Raw genomic sequence first — 22,202 nt, forward strand, 5'->3', positions numbered from 1 at the left:
ACACAAACCTCACCTCAAACAATGCACACGTGCACACAAACCTCACCTCAAACAGTGCACACACACACACAAACCTCACCTCAAACAGTGCACACACACACAAACCTCACCTCAAACAGTGCACACACACACACACAAACCTCACCTCAAACAGTGCACACACACACAAACCTCACCTCAAACAATGCACGCACACACACAAAGCTCACCTCTGATTGAACTACTAAACCATTTAGCCTATTGCTTTCTAAGTTGCTTTTGTTTATAGTTTCTTTTATAAACAAAAACTTAGCTGGCATTTTGTATTTTTGCCCTTAATTGCGCGTGAATGCCTTCTTCTACAGAGCTACATGTAATGACTGAACAGCTCTTCCCAGTGTGGTACACCAGGCCCTGCTTACCCTGCCTCTTGCTGCTGTACCATGAATCTTCCCACCACAAACACCTTCAAAACCTTCAACTCAACTCTTCAATTCTGAAATTGTTTTCCATATTTCATATTTTCCATGAACCCTTACCTGATCTTCCACTATTTCTGATTTTCACACCTACAGGCCATCCCTCCTGGGGCTTTTCTTTCAGCCTTCTTATAATGCTTAAAATCTCTACTGACGGCCAGCCATGTTAACACTGCATTTCTGGGTGTGTGCAAGCTGCTTCCTGTTCTTGCGAAAGACGACCCCGGCAGCCACTGCAGAGAGCTTGAGGCCAGCACGGGCTGTGAGCAGGCAGCACCTGCCCAATCCCTGACACCACGAACACTGCTGCCACGGTAGTACAGCCGAAGCCGCTGACCGCACAGCACGGCCACTCCGGGCACGCAGGACTCTGCACCAGGAGCCCACCCCCTGCGCGCTGGCCAGCCCTTCTCCACATCACCAGCCCAACAAAGGAGAGCCATTCATCTGTTGACACCTTCTCAGATTCACTTATGGAGTTTGCTTTGTTTTAAAATTTATCATTTGCTTTTATTGGAAGGGCAGATTTAAAGACAAGTAGACAGAAAGAACTTCCATCTGCTGGTTCACTCCCCAGTGGCCACAACAGTCAGGAGCCAGGAGCCTCTCCTGGGTCTCCCACATGGGCACAGGCTCCCAAGGCCTTAGGACATCTTTGCCTTCACAGGTCACACAAAGGAGCTGGATGGGAAGTGGAGCAGCCGGGATCCAAACCAGCACCATATGGGATCCCAGCACGCGCAAGGCGAGGATTTAGTCACTGAGCCATCACACCAGGCCCTTCTGTTGGAAGATTTATTTTATTTATTTGAATGGCAGAATTACAGGGAGGATCATTCCTCAAAAGGCCACAATGGCCGGAGCCGGGCCAGTGAAGCCAGGACCTTCATCTTGTCTTGCCCTGAGTGCCCAGTACATAGGCCATCTTCCACTGCTCTCCCAAGGACATCAGAAGGGAAGTGGAGCAATCACTGATATGACACTCACACTGCAGGCAGCAGCTTTACTCACTACACCACAGCACCGACCCCATATCTGCTCCTCCAAGTGGACACTGCGGACATCCACTGAGACCCGTATATGTAAAAATTAGAAGGACAGCAAGGACATGGTTCAGAAAAGAGCAGGAAAAGTATTCTCTGCCCACAGTCCCAATAAGTGTTAGCAGTCAAATCTATAAACAGGTTGGAAGGAAAGACCTGGTGAATACATTCCTCCAGGTCAAAGAGCACAGAGGAACAGCTCCGTCAGCACTGAACAAGGTTTGGCTATTTTATCCACTGAACAGCAGTCTAACTGTGACTACCAGTGCGGACCATGGAGGGAGCAGAGTGAGCGCTCAGAGCGCCCGGCAGGCCTGCCCCGTGCCAGGGTCCTCGGGCACCTGCCCAGGGAGCAGCCTGCAGCCAGGACGGCCACGCCACGGGCTTCGCTGCACATTACCTCCTCTTCCTGAGACCTCTTCTTATGAGCCATCTTGTATAACTTGTGCAGCTTTCGAGCATCAAATTCTGTAAACTTGGAAACAAAAATCCACAGGTTCCTAAAAAAAATCCAGAACAGTTCCAGTGATTTCTAGAACTAAAACTTTTTTTTTTAAATACTGAATTTTAATAGGGAAAGTCCAAATGCAGCCACCCCGGGCCCTGATCCAGCTCTTGATCCGGCTCTGCCCTCCTGCGGACGCCCAGTCTTAGGACCTCAGCCCGTCTCCCTGCCATGCTGCCCAGCCACCAGTGACAGCGGGCCAGGGCCGGAGCTGAGGGCAGGTGGAGGCCGGGGGCAGTCACAATACTGATCCCTGCCCTCGCGGGTCCAGGGAAGCAGTGTCCACACTTGAAGAGGCCAGCAGACAGAGAAGTGCTGCCTCGCTCTCAAAAGACACCCGAACAGCATCACCTACCATCCAAGCAGCTGTGGGGAAAGGCCTACTTCATGAAAAGCCAGGCACTGACAGGGAGTGCAGTGCGGGAAGCCCCTCCCAGCGCTCGCTGGAGCAACAGAGCCCACCACCCCTCCCAGCGCTCCCTGGCACAGCAGAGCCCACCCACCCCTCCCAGCGCTCCCTGGCACAGCAGAGCCCACCACCCCTCCCAGCGCTCCCTGGCACAGCAGAGCCCACCCACCCCTCCCAGCGCTCCCTGGCACAGCAGAGCCCACCCGTCCCCTCCCAGCGCTCGCTGGCACAGTAAAGCCCACCCGTCCCTTCCCAGCGCTCCCTGGCACAGTAGAGCCCACCCGTACCCTCCCGGTGCTCCCTGCACAGTAGAGCCCACCTGTCCCCTCCCAGCGCTCCCTGGCACAGCAGAGCCCACCTGTCCCCTCCCAGCGCTCGCTGGCATAGCAGAGCTCCCTGGCACAGTAGAGCCCACCCGTCCCCTCCCAGCGCTCGCTGGAGCAGCAGAGCCCACCCACCCCTCCCAGCGCTCCCTGGCACAGCAGAGCCCACCTGTCCCCTCCCAGCGCTCCCTGGCACAGCAGAGCCCACCCACCCCTCCCAGCGCTCCCTGGCACAGCAGAGCCCACCCGTCCCCTCCCAGCGCTCGCTGGCATAGCAGCGCTCCCTGGCACAGTAGAGCCCACCCGTCCCCTCCCAGCGCTCCCTGGCACAGCAGAGCCCACCTGTCCCCTCCCAGCGCTCGCTGGCATAGCAGCGCTCCCTGGCACAGTAGAGCCCACCTGTCCCCTCCCAGCGCTCCCTGGCACAGCAGAGCCCACCCGTCCCCTCCCAGCGCTCCCTGGCACAGCAGAGCCCATCCACTCCTGTGCTCGCCCGCTGGGTGTGCAAGTGCTACCTCCGCCAGAGCTTCACGTGCTCCTGGTCCGAGTAGGCACGCAGGCACTCGGCGATGCGGTCCCCGATCTTCAGCAGGCAGCTCCGTGTGTGCTCTAACTGCTCCTGCACACTCAGGCCCTTGTCAGGCTTGTCCAGCTGCTTCAGGGCCTTCTTCACCGGCCTCATCCTCTCCTTACACTGCAACAGGTCAACAGTAGAGAGGCATGATCGCGGGCAGCGGACCCGAACCCTCGGCTGCCTGTGTACTGATGGCCCCCGCCCCACGGGCCTGCCAGAGCAGGGGCGGGGCGGCCAGCGCCGTGGGAACAGGCACGCAGTCAGTGAGCAAAGCACCCCCACCCAGCTGCCGAGACCCCTTGCGCAGTCCACTTTGTCAAAGTGCAGACTCCTCAGCGGCCTGAGGCCCAGTGACACCTCGAGAAGCGGCCCAAGCCCACAGGGCAGGGCAAGGCACGGCCTCACTGCAACCCCCGCCCATTCTCCAAGAGGGAAGGTACAGGAAAGGCTTCCACATCCAAATCTCGTCCTTCCCTTCTCTGCCTACCAGCACAGCAGAGAAGGGGCTGCTTAAGAGGTGAACCCACCGAGAGAAAACAAGAGAAAGAAAATGCTGGCAGCCAGGGAAACGACTGAATGGACGAAAGCCAAACCCAGCAGTGGGGAGCGCCCACTGACACCTCTGCCTGCCAGCTAGACACAGGCCACAGTGAAGTGGACATTCCTGACAGAATGACACCAACCCCAAAGAAAAACCGAGACCGCAAGGCTCGCAGAGAAGCTCCAGGGCCATCCAGGCCACCATCCTGCTCAGAGTTCCCAGCCAGGCATCCAGGTTCCGGCTGCCAGACACACAGGCACAGCCAGGAGCCACACAGCCACCAAGGGCTGCTCACAGGACGGACGGGAGGCGACGCCCAGAGAAGCACAATAAGAGCAGGATCTTAGAAACACAACACAGCAAGAGCAGTAAGAACCCAAAGTAAAACAATGGCAGATAAAGTTAAGGGAATCTTCTAGAAAGTAGAACAAAACCCAGAAACTGAAAATGGGGGTAGGGAGAGTAGTTACCAATATCCACAGTCCAATGAGCCAAGACCAAGTCACTCCAGACAGCGCTCAGAGAAGCAAACATGCTGCAGCCCTGGGGACTCGCGTGGGAAGCCCTGTGCTTCTCCGCCATGGCAACAGGCAGCAACCGCCAGCTGTGTGCCAAGGGTCTGCAAAGACCCACCACAGCCTGGCAAATGCTGCAATCACCGCTTGTCAAGAATGTAGAACAAAGAGCCCTACAGAAAACACAAGAAGGTCCCAGCGCGGTGGCCTGGCAGCTAAAGTCCTCACCTTGCACATGCCAGGATCCCATTTGGGTGCTGGTTCTAATCCCGGCAGCCTGTTTCCCATCCAGCTCCCTGCTTGTGGCCTGGGAAAGCAGTCGAGGATGGCCCAAAGCTTTGGGACCCTGCACCCATGTGGGAGACCCAGAGGAGGTTCCTGGCTCCTGGCTTTGGATCAGCTCAGCTCCAGCCATTGCAGTCACTTGGGGAGTGAACCACTGGACAGAAGATCTTCCTCTCTGTCTCTGCTCCTCTCTGTATATCTGACTTTGTAATAAAAACAAATGAATCTTTTTTTAAAAAATTAAAAAACAAAAAAACAACAAAAAAACACAAGACAAGACAAATGATCCCAAATAGGTAAAGGATGTAATCAATAATTCACTGGAAACAAGAATGTTCAACCAGTATACAAAGAAATGTCTAGGGCCCGGCGCGGTAGTCTAGTAGCTAAAGTCCTTGCCTTGCAAGCCAGGGATCCATGTGGGTGCCAGTTCATATCCCATCCAGCTCCCTGCTTGTCACCTGGGAAAGCAATCGAGGACGGCTCAAGGCCTTGGGACCCTGCACCCACAAGAGGCTCTTGGCTCCTGGCTTCGGATTGGTTCAGCTGTGGCCTTTGTGGCTACTTGAATATCTTTCTGTCTCTCCTCTTTGTATATCTACCTTTCCAATAAAATTAAATAAATATTAAAAAGAAAGAAAGGAAGAAAGAAAGAAAGAGAAAGAAAGAACGAACGAACGAACAAAAGAAATGTTTGAACTATACCAGGGTCAGTAGCACAGAGTCCTCAGACTGGGCATGAGATGGCCAACTGAGGCTGTGCCTTCAAGAGCACCTCGCCAACACCTCACAGGGGCAGGGCCTGGCACCTGCGCTCCAGCCACACAGGGGGCAGGGCCTGGCACCTGCGCTCCAGCCACACAGGGAACAGGGGGCCTGGCACCTGCGCTCCAGCCACACAGGGGACAGGGGGCCTGGCACCTGCGCTCCAGCCACGCAGGGGGTGGGGAGCCTGGCACCTGCACTCCAGCCACGCAGGGGGCGGGGAGCCTGGCACCTGCACTCCAGCCACACAAGGGGGCAGGGCCTGGCACCTGCACTCCAGCCACACAAGGGGGCAGGGCCTGGCACCTGTGCTCCAGCCACGGGGCCAAGAGAAACCTGCACATACGGAAATGTCCGAAGCAGCTCAGCCTCAGCTGCTGTGGGGAGATCTGGAACCTAAGTCCACATCATTATGAGCACAGACTGAAAGCTCAAAACAGAAGGAAATGAAGCAGTGGAATCCCAGCCACAACCATCAACCCAAATAAACCTTGACAACAAGAATGCCGAGGGAGGAAGCCAGCTCCCGCACACGTAGCGCGAGCTGCCTCCACAGGCTCACGGCACACAGCGTCCTGGCCACTGCACTGGGCCGTTGGCAGGATCTGGGGTATGGAATATTCAGTTCTCAGGTCAAACGGCCTCAGCCAAACACCGCCCAGGTGACTGAGGAAAAGCCACTTAGTTCTTTTCACCTTATTTTGTAAGATGGAAAATGGAACTACTAGCCCATTTCACAGGATTACTGTGGAGACAACATGCACACGGGGCCTGGCTGCCTGGATGAGCAGACACTGCTCTGTGTAAGACCCTCCAACCACACAGAGGCACAGTAGCAGTAGCGCAGCCTCACACCAGCTGCTCCTGGGATGCAGGACCAGGGAAGCGCGGGTTCCTACCCAGCGTGGGATGGCAGGGGCTTCAGGAACCAGAACCAGCACTACCTACTCAGCTCTGACAACCTTGCAAGGCAAATCGAGCTGAAAGTTTATTTTGGTCCAAAAATTTTAACATCGATGCATCTTTTTTATAATATGTATTTTCCAAGAATTTTTTCAGACTTCTCCTACATTCCCGGGTAGTTTCTGTGCTGTTAAGATGTTATCACAGGAAAGCAAGGGAGCGGACTAGCAGGCAGGGCGCACCCCAGATCCGGGAGATCGGCCCGACTAAGCCGGCGTCGGCCACCTGCGTGCAGATCTGGACCAAGCTCCTGGGGACTTTCCATCTGTCTCTCAGACACACTTTAAACAACAATAATAACATAAGGTCAAAATAAACCTATACAGAAGAGTATTTCTTAAAGTGGCATGGTACTGGGCCCAGCACGGTAGCCTAGCAGCTGAAGTCCTTGCCTTGCATGTACCAGGATCCCATGCGGGTGCCGGTTCTAATCCCAGCAGCCCCACTTCCCATCCAGCTCCCTGCTTTGGGCCTGCAGATGGGCTAAAGCCTCGGGACCCTGCACCCACATAGGAGACCCAGGAGAGGCTCCTGGCTCCTAGCTTCAGGTCGGCTCAGCTTCAGCTGTAGCGGCTACTTGAGGAGTGAATCACCAGACGGAACATCTTCCTCTCTGCCCCTCTTCCTCTCTGTATATCTGCCTTTCCAATAAAAATAAATAAATCTTTGAAAAAAATAAAGTGGCATGGTACCACAGACGTATCAGGCGTTATCTTCTAACACTAAACAAAGAAAAATCCAGAAAATTGATGAGAGCGCTGGCCATGTCATATTTATGCACTTACTTACTTTGCCCAGTTTCTGATGCATTTCTAGCATGTAAATGGACTTCACATATGAAAAAAAATACTTGCCCTCAGAGGGCTCACAGGCAGGAAACAGAATTAAGAAAGCAGGATACTGCAAAGAAAGAAAAACAGGCCTCAGCGGCATGAAACCCAGAAAGAGGGTCTGGCATTCTGGCACAGCAGGTTAAGCCAAGGTGGCCTCTCATATTGGTGAGCCAATTGAAATCCCTGCTGCGTCACGTCCTTCCCAGCTGCCTGCTCACGTGCCAGGGAAGGCAGAGGATGGACCCTGCCAGCCGCGCGGGAGAGCGGGAACTGCAGCCCGTGAGGAGCGGACTAGCAGACAGAAGCTGTCTTTCCAATCAGTCCATCTTTCAAAACAGAAAGCAGGAGGACCTACAGGATACGGCCGCATACTATCCTATGAATAGAAACATTTTTAGAAACTGGGACTAGGGGAGTCAGAAGCCACAGAGGGGCAAGCCTTTGGGAGTGCAGCACAGTGGCTGCAGCACAGCTCCAGCCAGCAGCCAGGGACCCTGGGGATCATCGCCCCAGTCCCTGCCCATCACCTCTGGTCGCTGCGAGGCATACAGCAACACCTCCTGGTCATCTTGGCTCCCAGCATGGAGGCGATGAGGCACACACGGCCATACAGGCCTTGGGCACATACCCATATCACACTCTCCCGCCACACCATGGCACCTCCTTCCCTCCATCTCTTCTCAGTCTTTCCCAGTGCAGACCATCAGGTCCTTCAAGAAGCCTTCCCTGACTCCTGGCCAGGAACCAACTGTTCTCCCAGGCCTTTGGCAGTCCATCACCTCGCCACTCAAGCGCAAAGTCTCCAACCACAGAAGGTTACTTATGGACATGGGAACCCTGCAGATGACACATCGGGTCAGGCCAGCTCAGGGAACATGGCTGACTCACAATTGCCTCCCAGGGACCCCAAGGCCCTTCTGCCCAGGAGCACAGGTCATGCGATCCAGTCTCAAGAAAACCTGCTCCAGGCCGGCCTAGTCTGAACATGCGGCCTCAGCTGCTAGAAGCAATGTGTTCTAATGAGCTCACAGCGCTTCCAGCCTTCGCGTTCTAAGGCTGCGCCTGCACCAGGCAGAACCCAGCCCTGTGGCTCGGCACACCTCCCCGAGGACTTACTATGCTGAACGTCTCCTGGTCCAGATCATCTTCCTCATCCTCTCCAATAGGGACAGGCTCACTTCCTGCTGTAATATGGACAGGACCCTGAGATCGCTTTGATTTGCTCGAAGATTTGGCATCACCACTTTTGGGCTTAAAAAAAAAAAAATACAAGGAAGCATCGTCATGTGTGCAATCGTGCCTTGCAGGTGGACTCCCCATGCATGCCTGCACTACAGCAGTGGCAAAGGTGAAGAAGCCAAGTCCTCTGAGAGGGACCTGGATGACCGGTCCCCTCTGTCCCCACACACACTCAATCACATCACTGATGGCTTCCACTCCTCCACTTGCCAAGGGGACACTGACAGCAGCGGGCAGGTAAGACAGACGCCAACAGCAGTGCGCTGCAGAGTCAAGGAGCTACCTCCCTTAAAGTCTGATCTGGGAATTAGCACTACGTTAACGATCTAACTCATCTGTAGTCCCATGATCTGCAGTGCAGAATAAAACACAGTGGCACTGCGGCCCGGGGCCAGAGGAGGAAGACTGACGGGCTTGGGTGCCTCAGCAGCACACTGAGTGTCCAGCAGGCAGACACAGTCGGTGATACATGGAAAGTGGACAGACAACGCTGGCCAGACGGCTGTTCGTATTTTTCATCTTGCTTTTTTTCAGTCTTTCACTTTAAAAAAAAAAGAATAATACATCTTTCCGTAGGAATAGAAACACAAAAAACATTTGTCACAGGACAGCTTCTGACATTAAAAACTGGACAGTAATTTGAACGAGGGAATTTTCCATTGCTTCCAGTGTACTGCACGCAGCTCCCCGGCACCATCCTCTGCCGCACGCCCGGAGGACTGCCACCATGCTCCCCAAGAGTGTGGCCTTTCACAACGATGGCCCAGAGCCAAGGAGCAGAGTACGCACACAGCCTCCTGCAGCCACGACCAGATGGCAGAGCCAGTGACAACATGGATGTCCCAGTGCTATACCACTTCTGTGGTTGAAGATGATGGAACGACCATCTTTCTTTCTTTCTTTCTTCTCTTTTTTTCTTCCTTCCTTCCTCCCTCCCTCCCTCCCTCCCTCTCTCTCTTTTCTTTCTTTCTTTTATACCTAACTATCGCATCTACTTGGAATCTTACACCCTTCAGATACACTCCCATGTAACAGCAGCCCGTGCTCTTCTAACGTCAGTCTCGGCACATATTCTAAGCAGCCACCCCCACATGCAGACTTCTCCCATCCAGTACACCTCACAAAACTCCCCAAAACATGCACTGAAATATCAAATAAAGTGACAAAGTAACAACAGCCCACACCTGCCACCGCCCCGCCACAGCCCTGCCACAGCCCTGCCAGCCCTGCCACTGCCCTGCCAGCCCTGCCACCGCCCTGCCACCGCCCTGCCACCGCCCTGCCACAGCCCTGCCACAGCCCTGCCACCGCCCCGCCACAGCCCTGCCACTGCCCTGCCACAGCCCTGCCACAGCCCTGCCAGCCCTGCCACCGCCCTGCCACCGCCCTGCCACCGCCCTGCCACCGCCCTGCCAGCCCTGCCACCGCCCTGCCAACCCTGCCACTGCCCTGCCTTCCCCCTGCCACCACCCTGCCACCGCCCTGCCACCGCCCTGCCAGCCCTGCCACCGCCCTGCCAGCCCTGCCTTCACCCTGCCACCGCCCTGCCACCGCCCCGCCACAGCCCCGCCACTGCCCTGCCACTGCCCTGCCACCGCCCTGCCACCGCCCTGCCACCGCCCTGCCAGCCCTGCCACCGCCCTGCCACCGCCCTGCCAGCCCTGCTTTCCCCCTGCCACCGCCCTGCCAGCCCTGCCAGCCCTGCCCGCCTCCTCTGAGGACAGCTGTGCTCCAGCAGCCCAGCCTTGGACAGACAGCTTCCCCAGGACCTAGGGAGGATGCATCCATACCTTCTCCTTCTTCTCCTTCGACTTCTTCCTTTCCTTGTCCCCTTCCTTGTCCTTCCTGGAACTCACTGGTTTCTCCTTATTCTCTTTGTTGTCTTTCTTCTTCTGTTTTTTCTTCATTGGACTTTTTTCTAAGCCGTCGTCCTAGGAAAGGAAGGGGACGATGAGGAGCTGCCATGACATCCCGCCTGCCCGCAGGCCCTGCAGGAAAGGCAGTGTGCCCGGGCGCAAGCCCCCAATGTCTTACTTCCAAGCGCAGAGTCTCACGTAATTCTCCACGCTCCAGTAATAACCACTGGAGCTGGTAAAGACAGATGTTCCTAACTTCCTTCCCTTCAGTTCATTTTCCTAACAACCCTTCAACACAAGCATTCCCATTTCAGACAGAAAACTGAGAACCAGAGATGATGTGCCAGTAACGAACAAGGCTGCCAGCGGCTGAATTCCTGTGTGTGGAACTCAAATCCACGACACCTCCTGTACCACCACTCACCCTCTTTGAGCTAGCTGAAAGGCACCACTGTTCCCTGAATTAACGGAACAGAATTCTACAAAGTTGCCTTTAACTGCAGCAACACAGAGAATGATACCAACTTACTTTTCACTTGTCTTAGACAAGAGGCTACAAGCATTTCTCGCACTACATCCTGTAACAGGGCTTTGGCACTGATGGCTCGTACTGCTTGAGAGTGGACAGGTCTGCACCCCGCCTTCCCACATCCCCTCCTGCCATTCAAGTTAACTGAAGGTGTGAAAAGTGCACCCCGCTCCTCCTTCTGCATCACTCCCATGTGACAGCGCGGAAATGACGCTGGAGGCTCCGCACACCTGGCCCCTCCTGCCTCCTATAGGTTAGTTAACTAACTGTGGGCTCTGGCAACTCCCTTCCTGCCTGAAATCATACTGCGTGGCTCTCACTCACTGGAGGAGGAAGCTTAGCAACCCCTGACTTCAGCTGCTCGGCGCAGTGGCTCCTAGAGCGTAGCAGGGCAGCTGTCACCAAGCTTGGGAAATAAAGCCTCCTCCCAACACCCTACACTCGGGTCCAGCGTGATCTCCCTCGCACACTCCGCAACACACCAAACCAGAGTGTGGTCTGGGCCAATCATTAGCTTCCCCCTTGCATTCCCCACTGTTCAATGAACAAGCCAAGTGCCAATCACCATTTATCATTAATACAGGCTCCTGTCTTACTTCCACTGGGTATGGATCTGCAATGCTGACTTAAATGGACAACCGTGGTCCTCTCTGACAGATTAATAAGCAAAGATACACACATTCTGTGCTCACTGTGTCTATCCCATGTAAACCAACACATTTCAGACAACTGCGTGTGGGCCGCACAAGGACTACAGCCAGCCGAAGCCCGGCCCCAGCCGAAGTCCAGCCCCAGCCGAAGCCCAGCCTCACACCTTCACCTCGCCCTCCTCTGAAGGGTTGTCCGAGTGCCGTGGGGAGGAGAGCTCCGCCCCGCGCTCATCCTTCGGCCGTGGAGCTCTGTTCTCCTTTTTCACTCTAGGCTTCCGCTTCTTCGACTTGACCTGGAAAGAGGGGAGAGTGACAGTGAAGCCACAGATCAAGTGCCTCGAACGCATGACCACACAGCAGTCACAAAATTCAAACAAGAAAATCCAGAGGGTACCGGTGCTGTACCTGGGGCGGCAAGGGGCAGCCTGCAGGCACACACCAAACTCCACACCACAGAAAACTCAGAACTCCTTGAAATCTACTGAGTCACAATTTTGGAATTTATCCTAAACATAAGGTATTTTTAAATGGAAAAGAAAATTTTTTAGCTCATCAAATGCAACAAACACTAGTAACATATAACAGCTAGAAGCAAGCAAAAAAAAACAAGAAAGCTAAGATGCTGTTTCTTCACTCACTGAATGATACAATGTGTCTGCTGTGTCCCCAGGCACCTGCAGTGTGTGCACTGAGCTGCCAGGATGGGTACCCACACCCTCACCACCCCAGCACAAGAGAAACAGACCAGGGCGGATCCTGGAAACTTTTCATCAAAGTTGGCTGTGTCTGTAACACAGAGAAACTGACACAAATGCCCTACTATAGAGGCACTGAGAAACACACCAACACTGCCCAGTATAGGTCCTAACTTAGTGTCTCCCGACTGGGACCCTCCATCTCTCTAGGCCAGAAAAGAAATGATCAGATGGGAAAAAACAAGGAAATAAAGCTCAAGAGAATACACGAGCAACTGAAATGCAGTCCCTGAACCAACCATGGATTCCAAGAGTCCCCTCCACCCGTGAAATCCCAGGCACTACCAGGGCAGTACGGGATCTCTGCTCACGACAAAGCACCAGGGAGCACACCCAGACAGCTGGGCCCAGGGGGGCGACTCCTCGTGCCGAGCTTGGGAATGCGTGAGCAAGTGACCACAACACCAGGTCAGTCAACCAGGAGCACTGTGGTTACCAACAGCCAAGTCTTCATTCCTGGGAGCTCACGAGCCCAGCACCCTGAGCCATGCCCACCACGGCGGGGCTGGGCTGTGGTCTCTACCACCCCACGGCGCAGCCCCTGGAGGGCACTCACCTCGTCCCCCCCAGCCGCGCCCCCCTTCTTCTCCAGCCCCTTCCGGAGCAGCTTCAGCAGGTAGTCGGCTCTGGTCTGCAGCTGCTTGCCCTGGGGCTTCTTGTCTGTCTCCACGGGCAGAATCTTCAACAGACAAGGAGAGGCACCCGCCACCACCCACGTCCCGGTTAGTGGAGCAGCATCGACAGAATGCACAAGAACTCGGCGCAGTCCTGCCCTGCCCACCCACCCAGAACACAGCAAAGCCTCAGATCCTCTCTCGAGTCCTGGCTCCCAGTCACTGACAGTCCCTCACGAGCTGTTCTCACGAGCTCTCCCACTGGCTCCTACCTGTGCTGTTAACAGGGTAGGAGGGGCTTGTGGCTTCATCTGCTAGAGCATCCCAGCCGCGTGGATTTCCTCCTTCCAGGAGCACGGACTCCCTGGAGCTAGGTTAAAGCTTCCGTTTAGATTGAAATGCTTCTCAGAGCACTGAGCTACATCAGCAGGGGGGCCTGTCACCAGAGGCGGGCCTTCGGATCTGGTCTCTGCTCAGAGCAGGGTGCTGTCACCCTCCTAAAACCCAGGCGTGCCAGGAAGAGCCTGCCAGGAGCACAACACGGAGTAAACCCCTCTCAGCTCTGAGCCAGTTAGCTTTCCTTTCCTGCCGTGGCTTTGCCCCTTCAACAGTCGGGCTGGGAGGCTTGTACGACCAGTGCCGGCTTCCACAACAAGCACCGAGCTCGTGCACGCTCTTCGTGTTGACCCTGGAACAGGCTTTCATCACTAATCAACTGACCCTGGTGTCTGCTGCAGTGACATCTGACCTCTAACGCAATGGAACTGACTCCCATCACTCCCCAGAAGCCACACCTGGCTGCCGCCTTCCCTTACTGCTCCCGATGACACGGTGCCACGGTCCAGCACAGCTGGCGGCACTTCCAAGGACAAGAGAATCCCAGGAGTTTACCAGTGACCCCCAGAGTTTAGAAACAAGTAATGAATATAAAGAGAGTATAGAGCAAATCTTGCAGAAGACTCCAGTGCAGAGTGACTTACTTTGTCAGTTAACTTAAGCTCTGGGTCCGTTTTGATTAACTCCCAGTTCCCATAGCCATGCTCGTAAATCCCCAGCAGCAGCCGGGAGTCGTCCTCCACACCCCATTCCACATCAAAATGGGCAGCTTTGACACGGCAGGCCAAGCAGTACCTGGAGCAGTGCAAGGCAGGACGTCAGAAGGGCCTCAGTGTTGAAGCAGAGCCCAGGACAAGACCACAGAACGACACCAGCTGAAACTACAGCCTGTCATCTCAAGGCTCAACTACCCATCATGGCCACAAAACACCAACACAACATACACTCACTTTTTTTTCTCTTCAGGGTCCACAGGAATAGATTTGTGCAGCATTTCAAATTCTTCTTCATGCTGGATAATGGATTTCACATTCACCTGAACTCCAGATATCTTGATGGTTGGGCCCCTCCTTTTCCCAGGGCCTTTCCCTAAAGAAGAAAGTCACACTTGTTAAGTAAACAGGACCACCAAAGCCAAAACTTTTAGTCTCTCCTAAAAAACACCTCGAGCTTATTATTAGTTCATATACCTGTAAGACAAAAATTCCTTCCCTTCTAAAGCTTGTAAAACCATTTTAATGGGCTGTCGGTATGACACAGTAGGTAAAGGGGCCCCCTCACACGGGCACCAGCGTGTGTCATGGCTTCTCCACTTAGACCCAGCTCCCTGCTAATGGCCTGGCAAAAGCAATGGAAGACACAAGTCAGTGGGCGCCGGCCATCACGGGGCAGGTGCAGATGAAGCTCCTATCCTAGTTCATGGCTTCAGCCTGGCCCATCCCTGGCCATCGTGGACATCTGGGGAGTGAACCAGCAGAAGGAACTCACTGTGTGTGTGTGTAACTCTTTCAAACAAGTAAATAAAAATCTTTTTAAAAATCAATCAAGTTAATACCTAATACACATTTGAACGATAAACTGAAGGTGGCACAAAAATATATCGAAACTCAAGCTGCAAATTTCAATGATCCTATGGAAGCAAAATGAAGTCCAACCATTCTAATCCAGTACTGAAGTTGAAAGCCACAAGACTGACACAGTGAGAGAAAGATACCTCTTAACAGGACCGGGGCAAAGTCATAGGCATCTGAACCCACAGTCTACAGACAGGAACATGCAAACGCCCCGAGCTGCAGGGAGCAGGTGAGCGCCTGCACCCACAGAGTGCTGCTGAGCCCCAGACACTGTGTGCCCAGCCCAGCTTCCTGCTGTGCGTCCAGAGGCAGTGCTCGGGCTCTGCCGCCCACATGGGGGACCTGGGAGGCTTCCGGGTCCTTGCTCCAGCCTGGCCCAGCCCTGACTGCTATGACCATCTATAACAGGAGGAAAACTGACAAACGAGGTAGTCACGGTCACTCTGCCTCTGTCACTGTACCGTGCAAGGAGAAGAAAATAAACTAAAAACCAGGATGTCAAAAACCTAAAAAGTCAACAACATTCCTATTGTGTCTGGGAGACGTACCAACAAGTACTGAAAAACACTGCGAGAGCAGGCCCAGCGCCATGGCCCAGCGGCTAAGGTCCTCGCCTTGAACATGCCAGGATCCCACAGGGGTGCCAGTTCTAATCCCGACCACCCCAACTCCCTTCCAGCTCCCTGCTTGTGGCCTGGGAAAGCAGTCAAGGACAGCCCAAAGCCTTGGGACCCTGCACCCACGCGGGAGACCTGAAAGAAGCTCCAGGCTCCCGGCTTTGGACTGGCTCAGTTCCAACCGTTGCATCTGCAAGAAGAGTGAATCAATGGATGGAAGTTCTTCTTCTCTGTCTCTCCTCCTCTCTGTATGTGACTTTCCAATAAAAATAAATAAATCTTATTTAAAAAAAACGCTATGAGGTGTAAACAAAAATGGCGGCATCCATTCACTGGGTCCCTTCCCGAACTGTCATGATGGTGGGCGGGGCCAGGCTGAAACCCGAACCAACTGCTAAGTTACTGCACAACAGCACAGAGAACAGATCAACTTTAGAGAAAGAGAGGTTACAAGCGAACAGCAAGCAACACTCAGCTTCCATTATTTGGTTCAATGGCCCAAACGCCTGCAATAGCCAAAGCTGGACCAGGTTAAAATATGTAGCCTAGAACTCAACCCAGTCTCCCATATGGGTGGCAAGGATGCAAGTACTGGAGGCATTCAGCCGTCGGGTGCAGCTGCCCCAAGAGATGGCTTGTCTCTGCAACATAACGCCTGCCCCTCAGTACTTCTAAACTCACGGTTCACTCACCGTACACTGTCAGTGGAATGCATTCTACTGTGGGCAGAAATGCTGGTGCTGGTATTAAGGAATATATGTGCACATCAGTAGCATTAAAGTTCAAACATACGTATGTTACTATTTTTAGGAACAAAACTTTTCAGCTTCAGAGAAGATACAGATCACCTCTGGGCCCAGGCTCACATTTCCAGCCCCAGGGTGAGATGTCTGCTCTCTCTTTTCTCTCAAACTGAAAATGTTCCTCCTAAATGGAGCAAAACAAAGTGAGAACCAAAATTTCCAACAATGGCTGCCAGATCTGCCCGCGCACTAAGCCGCAGCTCACCAGCTTTGAGGGCAGCCTGTGTGTAGCGACACAGAACGGTGGAGATGGCACAGATTCACATGGCCCAGCGAACTGGGACACGACACCCTCCCCGCTACAAGGGTGCCCTTGAACAAGAACCACACCAGAGCCAACACCTCACAGGACAAAGGCAACTCAGACATTTAGCCAAGCATTCAGTGTCAGCCAGCTGGGGTGCTCGGGCATTCGGCATCAAGTTCTGCTTCTACTCCCAATGCCAGCCTCGTGGTGATGCAGACTCCAGGAGGCGTTAAGTGACAGAGTCCCTGTCAATCACATAGCAAGCGGGTTGAATTCCTGGCCCAGCTTCAGCCTGGCTCAGCCCCCGTCATCACAGACACCGAAGGAATGAACCAGCGGATAGGAGCTAGCTTGGTCTCTGCCTCTCTCTCGGCCCCTCAAATAAATAAATACATCCTGGGATAGAAAAATCTACTTAAACAAAACACAAAACAAACCAAAAAAAAACCCTCAGGTGTCTAAGAGAAAACACACTTCATATCCAATGTAATCACTACACATTCCTGTGGCTTGAAAATCCCAACAGTAACCCTGGGCAATATTCATCCAGTAGTAGTAGTAGTTCCATCAGCTGTCTACACCCTTTCCTTGGTCACATCAAGGTATGCACGTGTATACCCAAGGGACACGACCTAGAAATGGTCCCTTCTCTGCAGCCAAACACCAGAGCTAGCCAGGTGTGCTCTCGGCTTTGTCCCGGGTCTCACAGCATTCAACCCGATTTTCACATTTCATCGGGCAACGCAGCGCCATGGCTGCCTCTTGCTCACCGCCCTCTGCCAAGCCCCTGGTAAGCTCACACTCCCCTCCCAGCATCAGGCATGTGCCCGATCCAGCGTGCTCTGCAAGCCTGGCAGCAAGAGGGAGGCGAGCCGCGGGCCAGGCCTGACTCACCCTCGCTGGCATTCTCCTTCAGCTGCTCCTCGTACTCCTGCATCGCAGACACGCAGCTGCTGTGGATGAGCTCGCCGAGGCGTCTCAGATCTGCCACAGACTTGTCCACCAGCTCAGCGTCCCGCGCTATGCACTCCAGCCTAGGGAGGCAGACACGGACACCCTGAGGGCGCTGCACCCACCTTCTAACACCACGGCAGGGCTCACCAGGGCTCAGACACAAACACTGCTCTCCATTTTTTCTATTAGTTATAATGCAGTTTCAACATAAACCTTGGGGCCATTACTAAAAGCTAACACAATCCTTTTCCATCACAAAAACTTTCTTAAAAAATCCCACAAAACAAAGTAATTCTGACAAGCAGAGAGGAAGATGTCTAACTCAGGGTGGTAAACAGGCGGGCTGCCTGGCGCTGCTGGCAGGGCGCTGCGTTGTTCCCACTCTTCCCTCCCCGCTGCAGCAAAGGCAGCTGCAGGTGGCAGGGAGCACAGGGAGAGGCCAAGCCGCTGCCCACACTCCGCGGGCCTTCACAGCATCCACTGGGTCCAAGGACCGGCCCTGTCATCTCGGTGCACTTGGAACGGGCAACGGCATTCCCTTTACATCACTGACACTTACAAAGCAGAGTATGAACCTTGCTGAGACACAGTCTTCCTCTACAGACTCCTCTTAGCAAGGTACTACTGGTAAGGTGATGTCAGCTCTTCCGGTAAATTCCTAACAGACATCCTCCTAATTCATAGGAGATGCCAAGCTGACGCCCACTGTGACATTTCTCCACCTACAGATGAGACTCACACAAGAACCAGCCACTTGGTTTGGAGCACACCTGTTTCCTCTCTCTCAGGACCTGCCTCAGCACCTCCACTAACCGTCGGCACAAGGCCTGGCACTAACAGGAACATCTAAGTGTTTGGAAAAAATGTTTCTAGAAAGAAAAGTGTTCCCAGTGTTAGTACTGAGAAGGAAAGACGACCAAAAAAGAACCTACTATAGATGGGAAGTGACAGACAGAAGGGTACGGACAGGTACTGAGCTTACCGTTCAAGAGGGAGACCAAACTTCTTGTAAGCCTTGATAAACCTGAAAATATGACCAAACAAATCACATTAGAAAAGACACCTTATAGCTATGCTAAGGCAAAAATACTCTGGGATAAACTGTGAGCCATGCAAACTAGCAAAAACGTTTAGGCCAATTCCTTACAAACACCACAAATGTTAAATGTCTTAAAAATTATCCAGTTTAAAATCATGAATGCTAAGGATCTATTCAAATTAAAGACCAACTTTGTTCCAAGAGACTCGTCAAGAAATTGCTCAATGATTCAACAGATTTGCAACCGAACATGGAACAGTGCCTCGGGCAGACACACACTAGCCGAGTGCAGGCCCTGGGCCACAGGGCAGACCCCTGCACCCCACGCACCAGCCCGCGGGCTCCAGCGCTGGCTCCTGCCCACTTACTTCCTGCTGAGTGCCCGCCGAGAGGCAGCAGGTGACGGAATGAGGTGTAGCCCACGGGGAATGCGTCTGCAGCTCCCAGCTCAAGGGCACACTCGGCCTCTCTGCCTGACAAGTGTGTGAGGTGTTCAGTGCAATGAGCTCCATCATGGTGAGCTCTGGAAGCGCGCGCAGTGGACACGCGGTCTGCTGAGTGCGGCGCTGTGTGTTATCTTCTGGTCAGTCACACGGCCCCGAGAATATCTGGACTATCTCAGACTCAAATGCTTTTTGGAATAAGGCAGAATTCAGAAAAAATCATTGTAAATTTCTCAAGTTTTTGGAAACTGTTCATCCCCCTGCCCAACTTTGTCTCCAACCACAAATCCAAGCTCTCCTGCCAAGTCCAAAAGGCCACCCGCTTCGTCCTCACAACTCATCCCAGCACTTTTTTCTTTATTGTTTTAAGATTTATTTATTTTTATTGGAAAGGTAGACATACAGAGAGGAGGAGAGACAGAGAGGAAGATCTTCCATTCGTTAACTCACTCCCCAAGTGACCACAACGGCCACAGCCAACCTGATCCAAAGCCAGGAGCCAGGAGCCTTTTCCAGGTCTCCCACGCAGGTGCAGGGTCCCAAGGCTTTGGGCCGTCCTCGATTGCTTTCCTAGGCCACAAGCAGGGAGCTGGATGGGAAGAGGGGCTGCCGGGATTAGAACCGGTGCCCATATGGGATCCAGGCGTGTTCAAAGCGAGGACCTGAGCCGCTAGGCCACGGCGCCAGGCCCATCCCGAGCATTTTCAATGAAACTTGCAATGTCACAACACCAAGAACATCAAATGCCAAATTGTTACAATATGGTTTATGAAACAAAGAGATCAGACAACACAGTGCCTCCAAAAAATAGCGCAGAGCAGGTATGTGAGGGCTGGGCATGTGCAACCCATAAGGGTGTGAGTTTGAGTCCCGGCTGCTATACTCTGATTCACCTCCCTGCTCAAGTTCCTGGGAAGGCAGCCCAAGTCACTGGGCACCTGCAACTACGGGGGCGGCAGGAATGACGCTCCTGGCTCTGGCTTCAGCCTGCCCCTGCCCTGGCCGGTGCAGCCGTCTGGGGAGTCCATCAGCAGATGGAACAACTCTCTAACTGCGTCTTTCCAGTAAAGAAAGTCAATCTTGAAAGGCAGGAGGGGAGGAGGAGAAACAGCAGCCTGGAGGCTCAGCCTCAGCTCTGTGCCTCGCATGAGGCAGCCCCACCTGTGGAGAAGCACTTCCAGAACGGCACAGTAAGGAGTCCAAAACACCAACATGTATTGATGGAGTTGTGGAAATCAAACAAAGGCTTGCAGTAATCTCTGAGGCACTGATTTGTTCGAGAACATGCCAATTCAGGGTGAACGGCACACTATGCCACCTTAAGCTGACCTATCCCCGTTCCCAGCTCCAGCACAACCTTGAGCAGCAGCAGCCAGCATCCCAGCCACTGCAGAGACCTCCCCACAGGCCCCGCCCTCCCCACAGGCCCCGCCCTCCCCCACAGGCCCCGCCCCCAGCCAGCAGCACTCTCTGACCTTGCACTGCCCAAGCAGCTCTCTTCGCAGGCCTGTCTTTTCATCCTGTGTGAACACTCTTGCCCACAGTTCACTGCTTGCAACAAGTGAATACAACACCAGAGCTGCTTCCAGCAATGTTACCAACTGGGGAGCCCAGCAGCTGACCAAACATTGAATAGGGAAATCTGGGGGAAAGACCTCCCCAGGACACCGTGGGAAGCTCTGCTGAGCTGTGGGGAGCACAGAAGGCCACCAAAAGCAGGTCTGTCTCCAGGCCTAGGAAGCATCTGAGACTACCCAGCTGCTCAGTCCTCACGGACCCCAAGAGCCACTCCAACAGGAACTGAAGGTCCTGTCACTACAGTCCACTGCCCACCAAAGCAGGGCGAGAAGCCCGAGCCAGTCGGAGTGGGCTAGACACGCTGGCTCTGGGCAGCACGAGCAGCCCTCCAAGCCAACACGGAGAGCCTGCACACAGCACTACAATGAGCACATTTCAGAGTATGCCTCAGAGTCAGCAAACCAGCAAAAAGCAGCCAACACAACAAACTGGCCGGTGCGGAAATCCTGCCTGCAGAGTCACCACACTCTATTACCTAGAATGGCAGGTTTTCACAACCAAGATTATGCAGCACAAACATTAAACAAAAAATCATACACTCCTAGGAAGGAAAAGTTAATAGAAACTACCCAAGGAAGTCCATAACTTCACTTACAAAACAGAATTTCTAATGAGCTATTAAAAGCACACACAGAAACTCAGGAACTCCATGACCAAAGAATGACACCATGGGTTATGGATTAACCTGCTACTACGACCTTCATGCCATACTGACGTGCCAGCTCCAGTCCTGGCTGCCCCACTTCTGATCCAGCCTCGCAGTCACATTCTGGAAGGCTACAGATGATGCCCCAAGTGTCTGGGCCTCTGCCACCCAGGTGGGAAACCCAGACGGCGCTCCTGGCCAGAGCCCTGGCTGCTGCAGTCTGTGACGTGGGTGGAAGATCTTTTCTCTGTCTCCCTCTTTGTGATGCTCCACCTTCAAATCCACAAATTTAAGTCTTGAAGAATGAAAACAACCCCTCAAAAATAGAAGACAAACTAAGATGTGATCGAATAAAGAAAACACAGCTGTGTTCCTGGACACCTGCTGCACGGAACACACAGCGATGTCCTCCAGGCTCCCTCCCACAGGGAAGGACAGGAACGGAGAAGCCACGCCAAGAAACCAAGGCACTCAGAGCCAGGAAAAGAGTCAGCAGACACAGGTTTTCACTGTAACACTTTTCTTCCCACTAATGATTTTAAAAGACAACTACTTAAAGCAGTAATTATCAACTGTGTGGGCAGGCCTAAAATAAGTAAAGCTGTAACTTGTACGACTACAGCACAAAAAAGAAACAAGACATAGAGTTTGTATAAACTTTTTAGATAAAAATGTATCCACTGGGGCCTGGCATGGTGGCCTAGTGGCTCAAGTCCTTGCTTTGTTTGAACACACCGGGATCCCAAAAGGGTGCCGGTTCTAATCCCAGCAGCCCCACTTCCCATCCAGCTCCCTGCTTGTGGCTTGGGAAAGCAGAAGATGGCCCAAAGTCTTGGGACCCTGCACCTGCGTGGGAGACTGTAAGAAGCTCCTGGCTGTAGATCAGCTCAGCTCCAGCAGTTGCGACCACTAAGGGAGCGAATCAATGGATGGAAGATTTTCCTCTCTGTCTCTCCTCCTCTCTGTATATCTAACTTTGCAATTCATTGTAACCACTGAAATTAGGTTGGCATTAATCCAGAGGACATGGTTTTAAATTTTAAAAGTTCCTTATAATCCCCAGGGACTGTTACCACCAAAAAAATAACTTTTAAAACAGTTGAAGAAA

At 53.4% G+C, this 22,202-nt stretch overlaps 1 protein-coding gene across 7 annotated transcripts in view; it reads right to left on the reverse strand.

Annotated features, from left to right (window-relative positions):
- CHD2 (chromodomain helicase DNA binding protein 2) overlaps nt 1-22,202 on the reverse strand; it is a 115,900-nt gene that overhangs the window by 19,627 nt on the left and 74,071 nt on the right. For 5 of the 7 annotated variants that reach the window (XM_058666599.1, XM_058666596.1, XM_058666597.1 and 2 more), the window contains 10 exons: nt 18,371-18,412; nt 17,329-17,468; nt 14,144-14,282; nt 13,838-13,988; nt 12,800-12,922; nt 11,653-11,781; nt 10,244-10,384; nt 8,331-8,465; nt 3,254-3,432; nt 1,902-2,001 (listed from right to left, as the gene is read on the reverse strand). In XM_058666599.1, the coding sequence (XP_058522582.1) occupies nt 1,902-2,001; nt 3,254-3,432; nt 8,331-8,465; nt 10,244-10,384; nt 11,653-11,781; nt 12,800-12,922; nt 13,838-13,988; nt 14,144-14,282; nt 17,329-17,468; nt 18,371-18,412 (1,279 nt within the window). The remainder of the gene's footprint in view (nt 1-1,901; nt 2,002-3,253; nt 3,433-8,330; nt 8,466-10,243; nt 10,385-11,652; nt 11,782-12,799; nt 12,923-13,837; nt 13,989-14,143; nt 14,283-17,328; nt 17,469-18,370; nt 18,413-22,202) is intronic. The other 2 variants (XM_058666594.1, XM_058666595.1) reach the window with 2 other exon arrangements.

This window comes from Ochotona princeps, chromosome 6, assembly GCF_030435755.1.
Source record: "Ochotona princeps isolate mOchPri1 chromosome 6, mOchPri1.hap1, whole genome shotgun sequence".
In the NCBI taxonomy this organism is placed as follows: Eukaryota; Metazoa; Chordata; class Mammalia; order Lagomorpha; family Ochotonidae; genus Ochotona; species Ochotona princeps.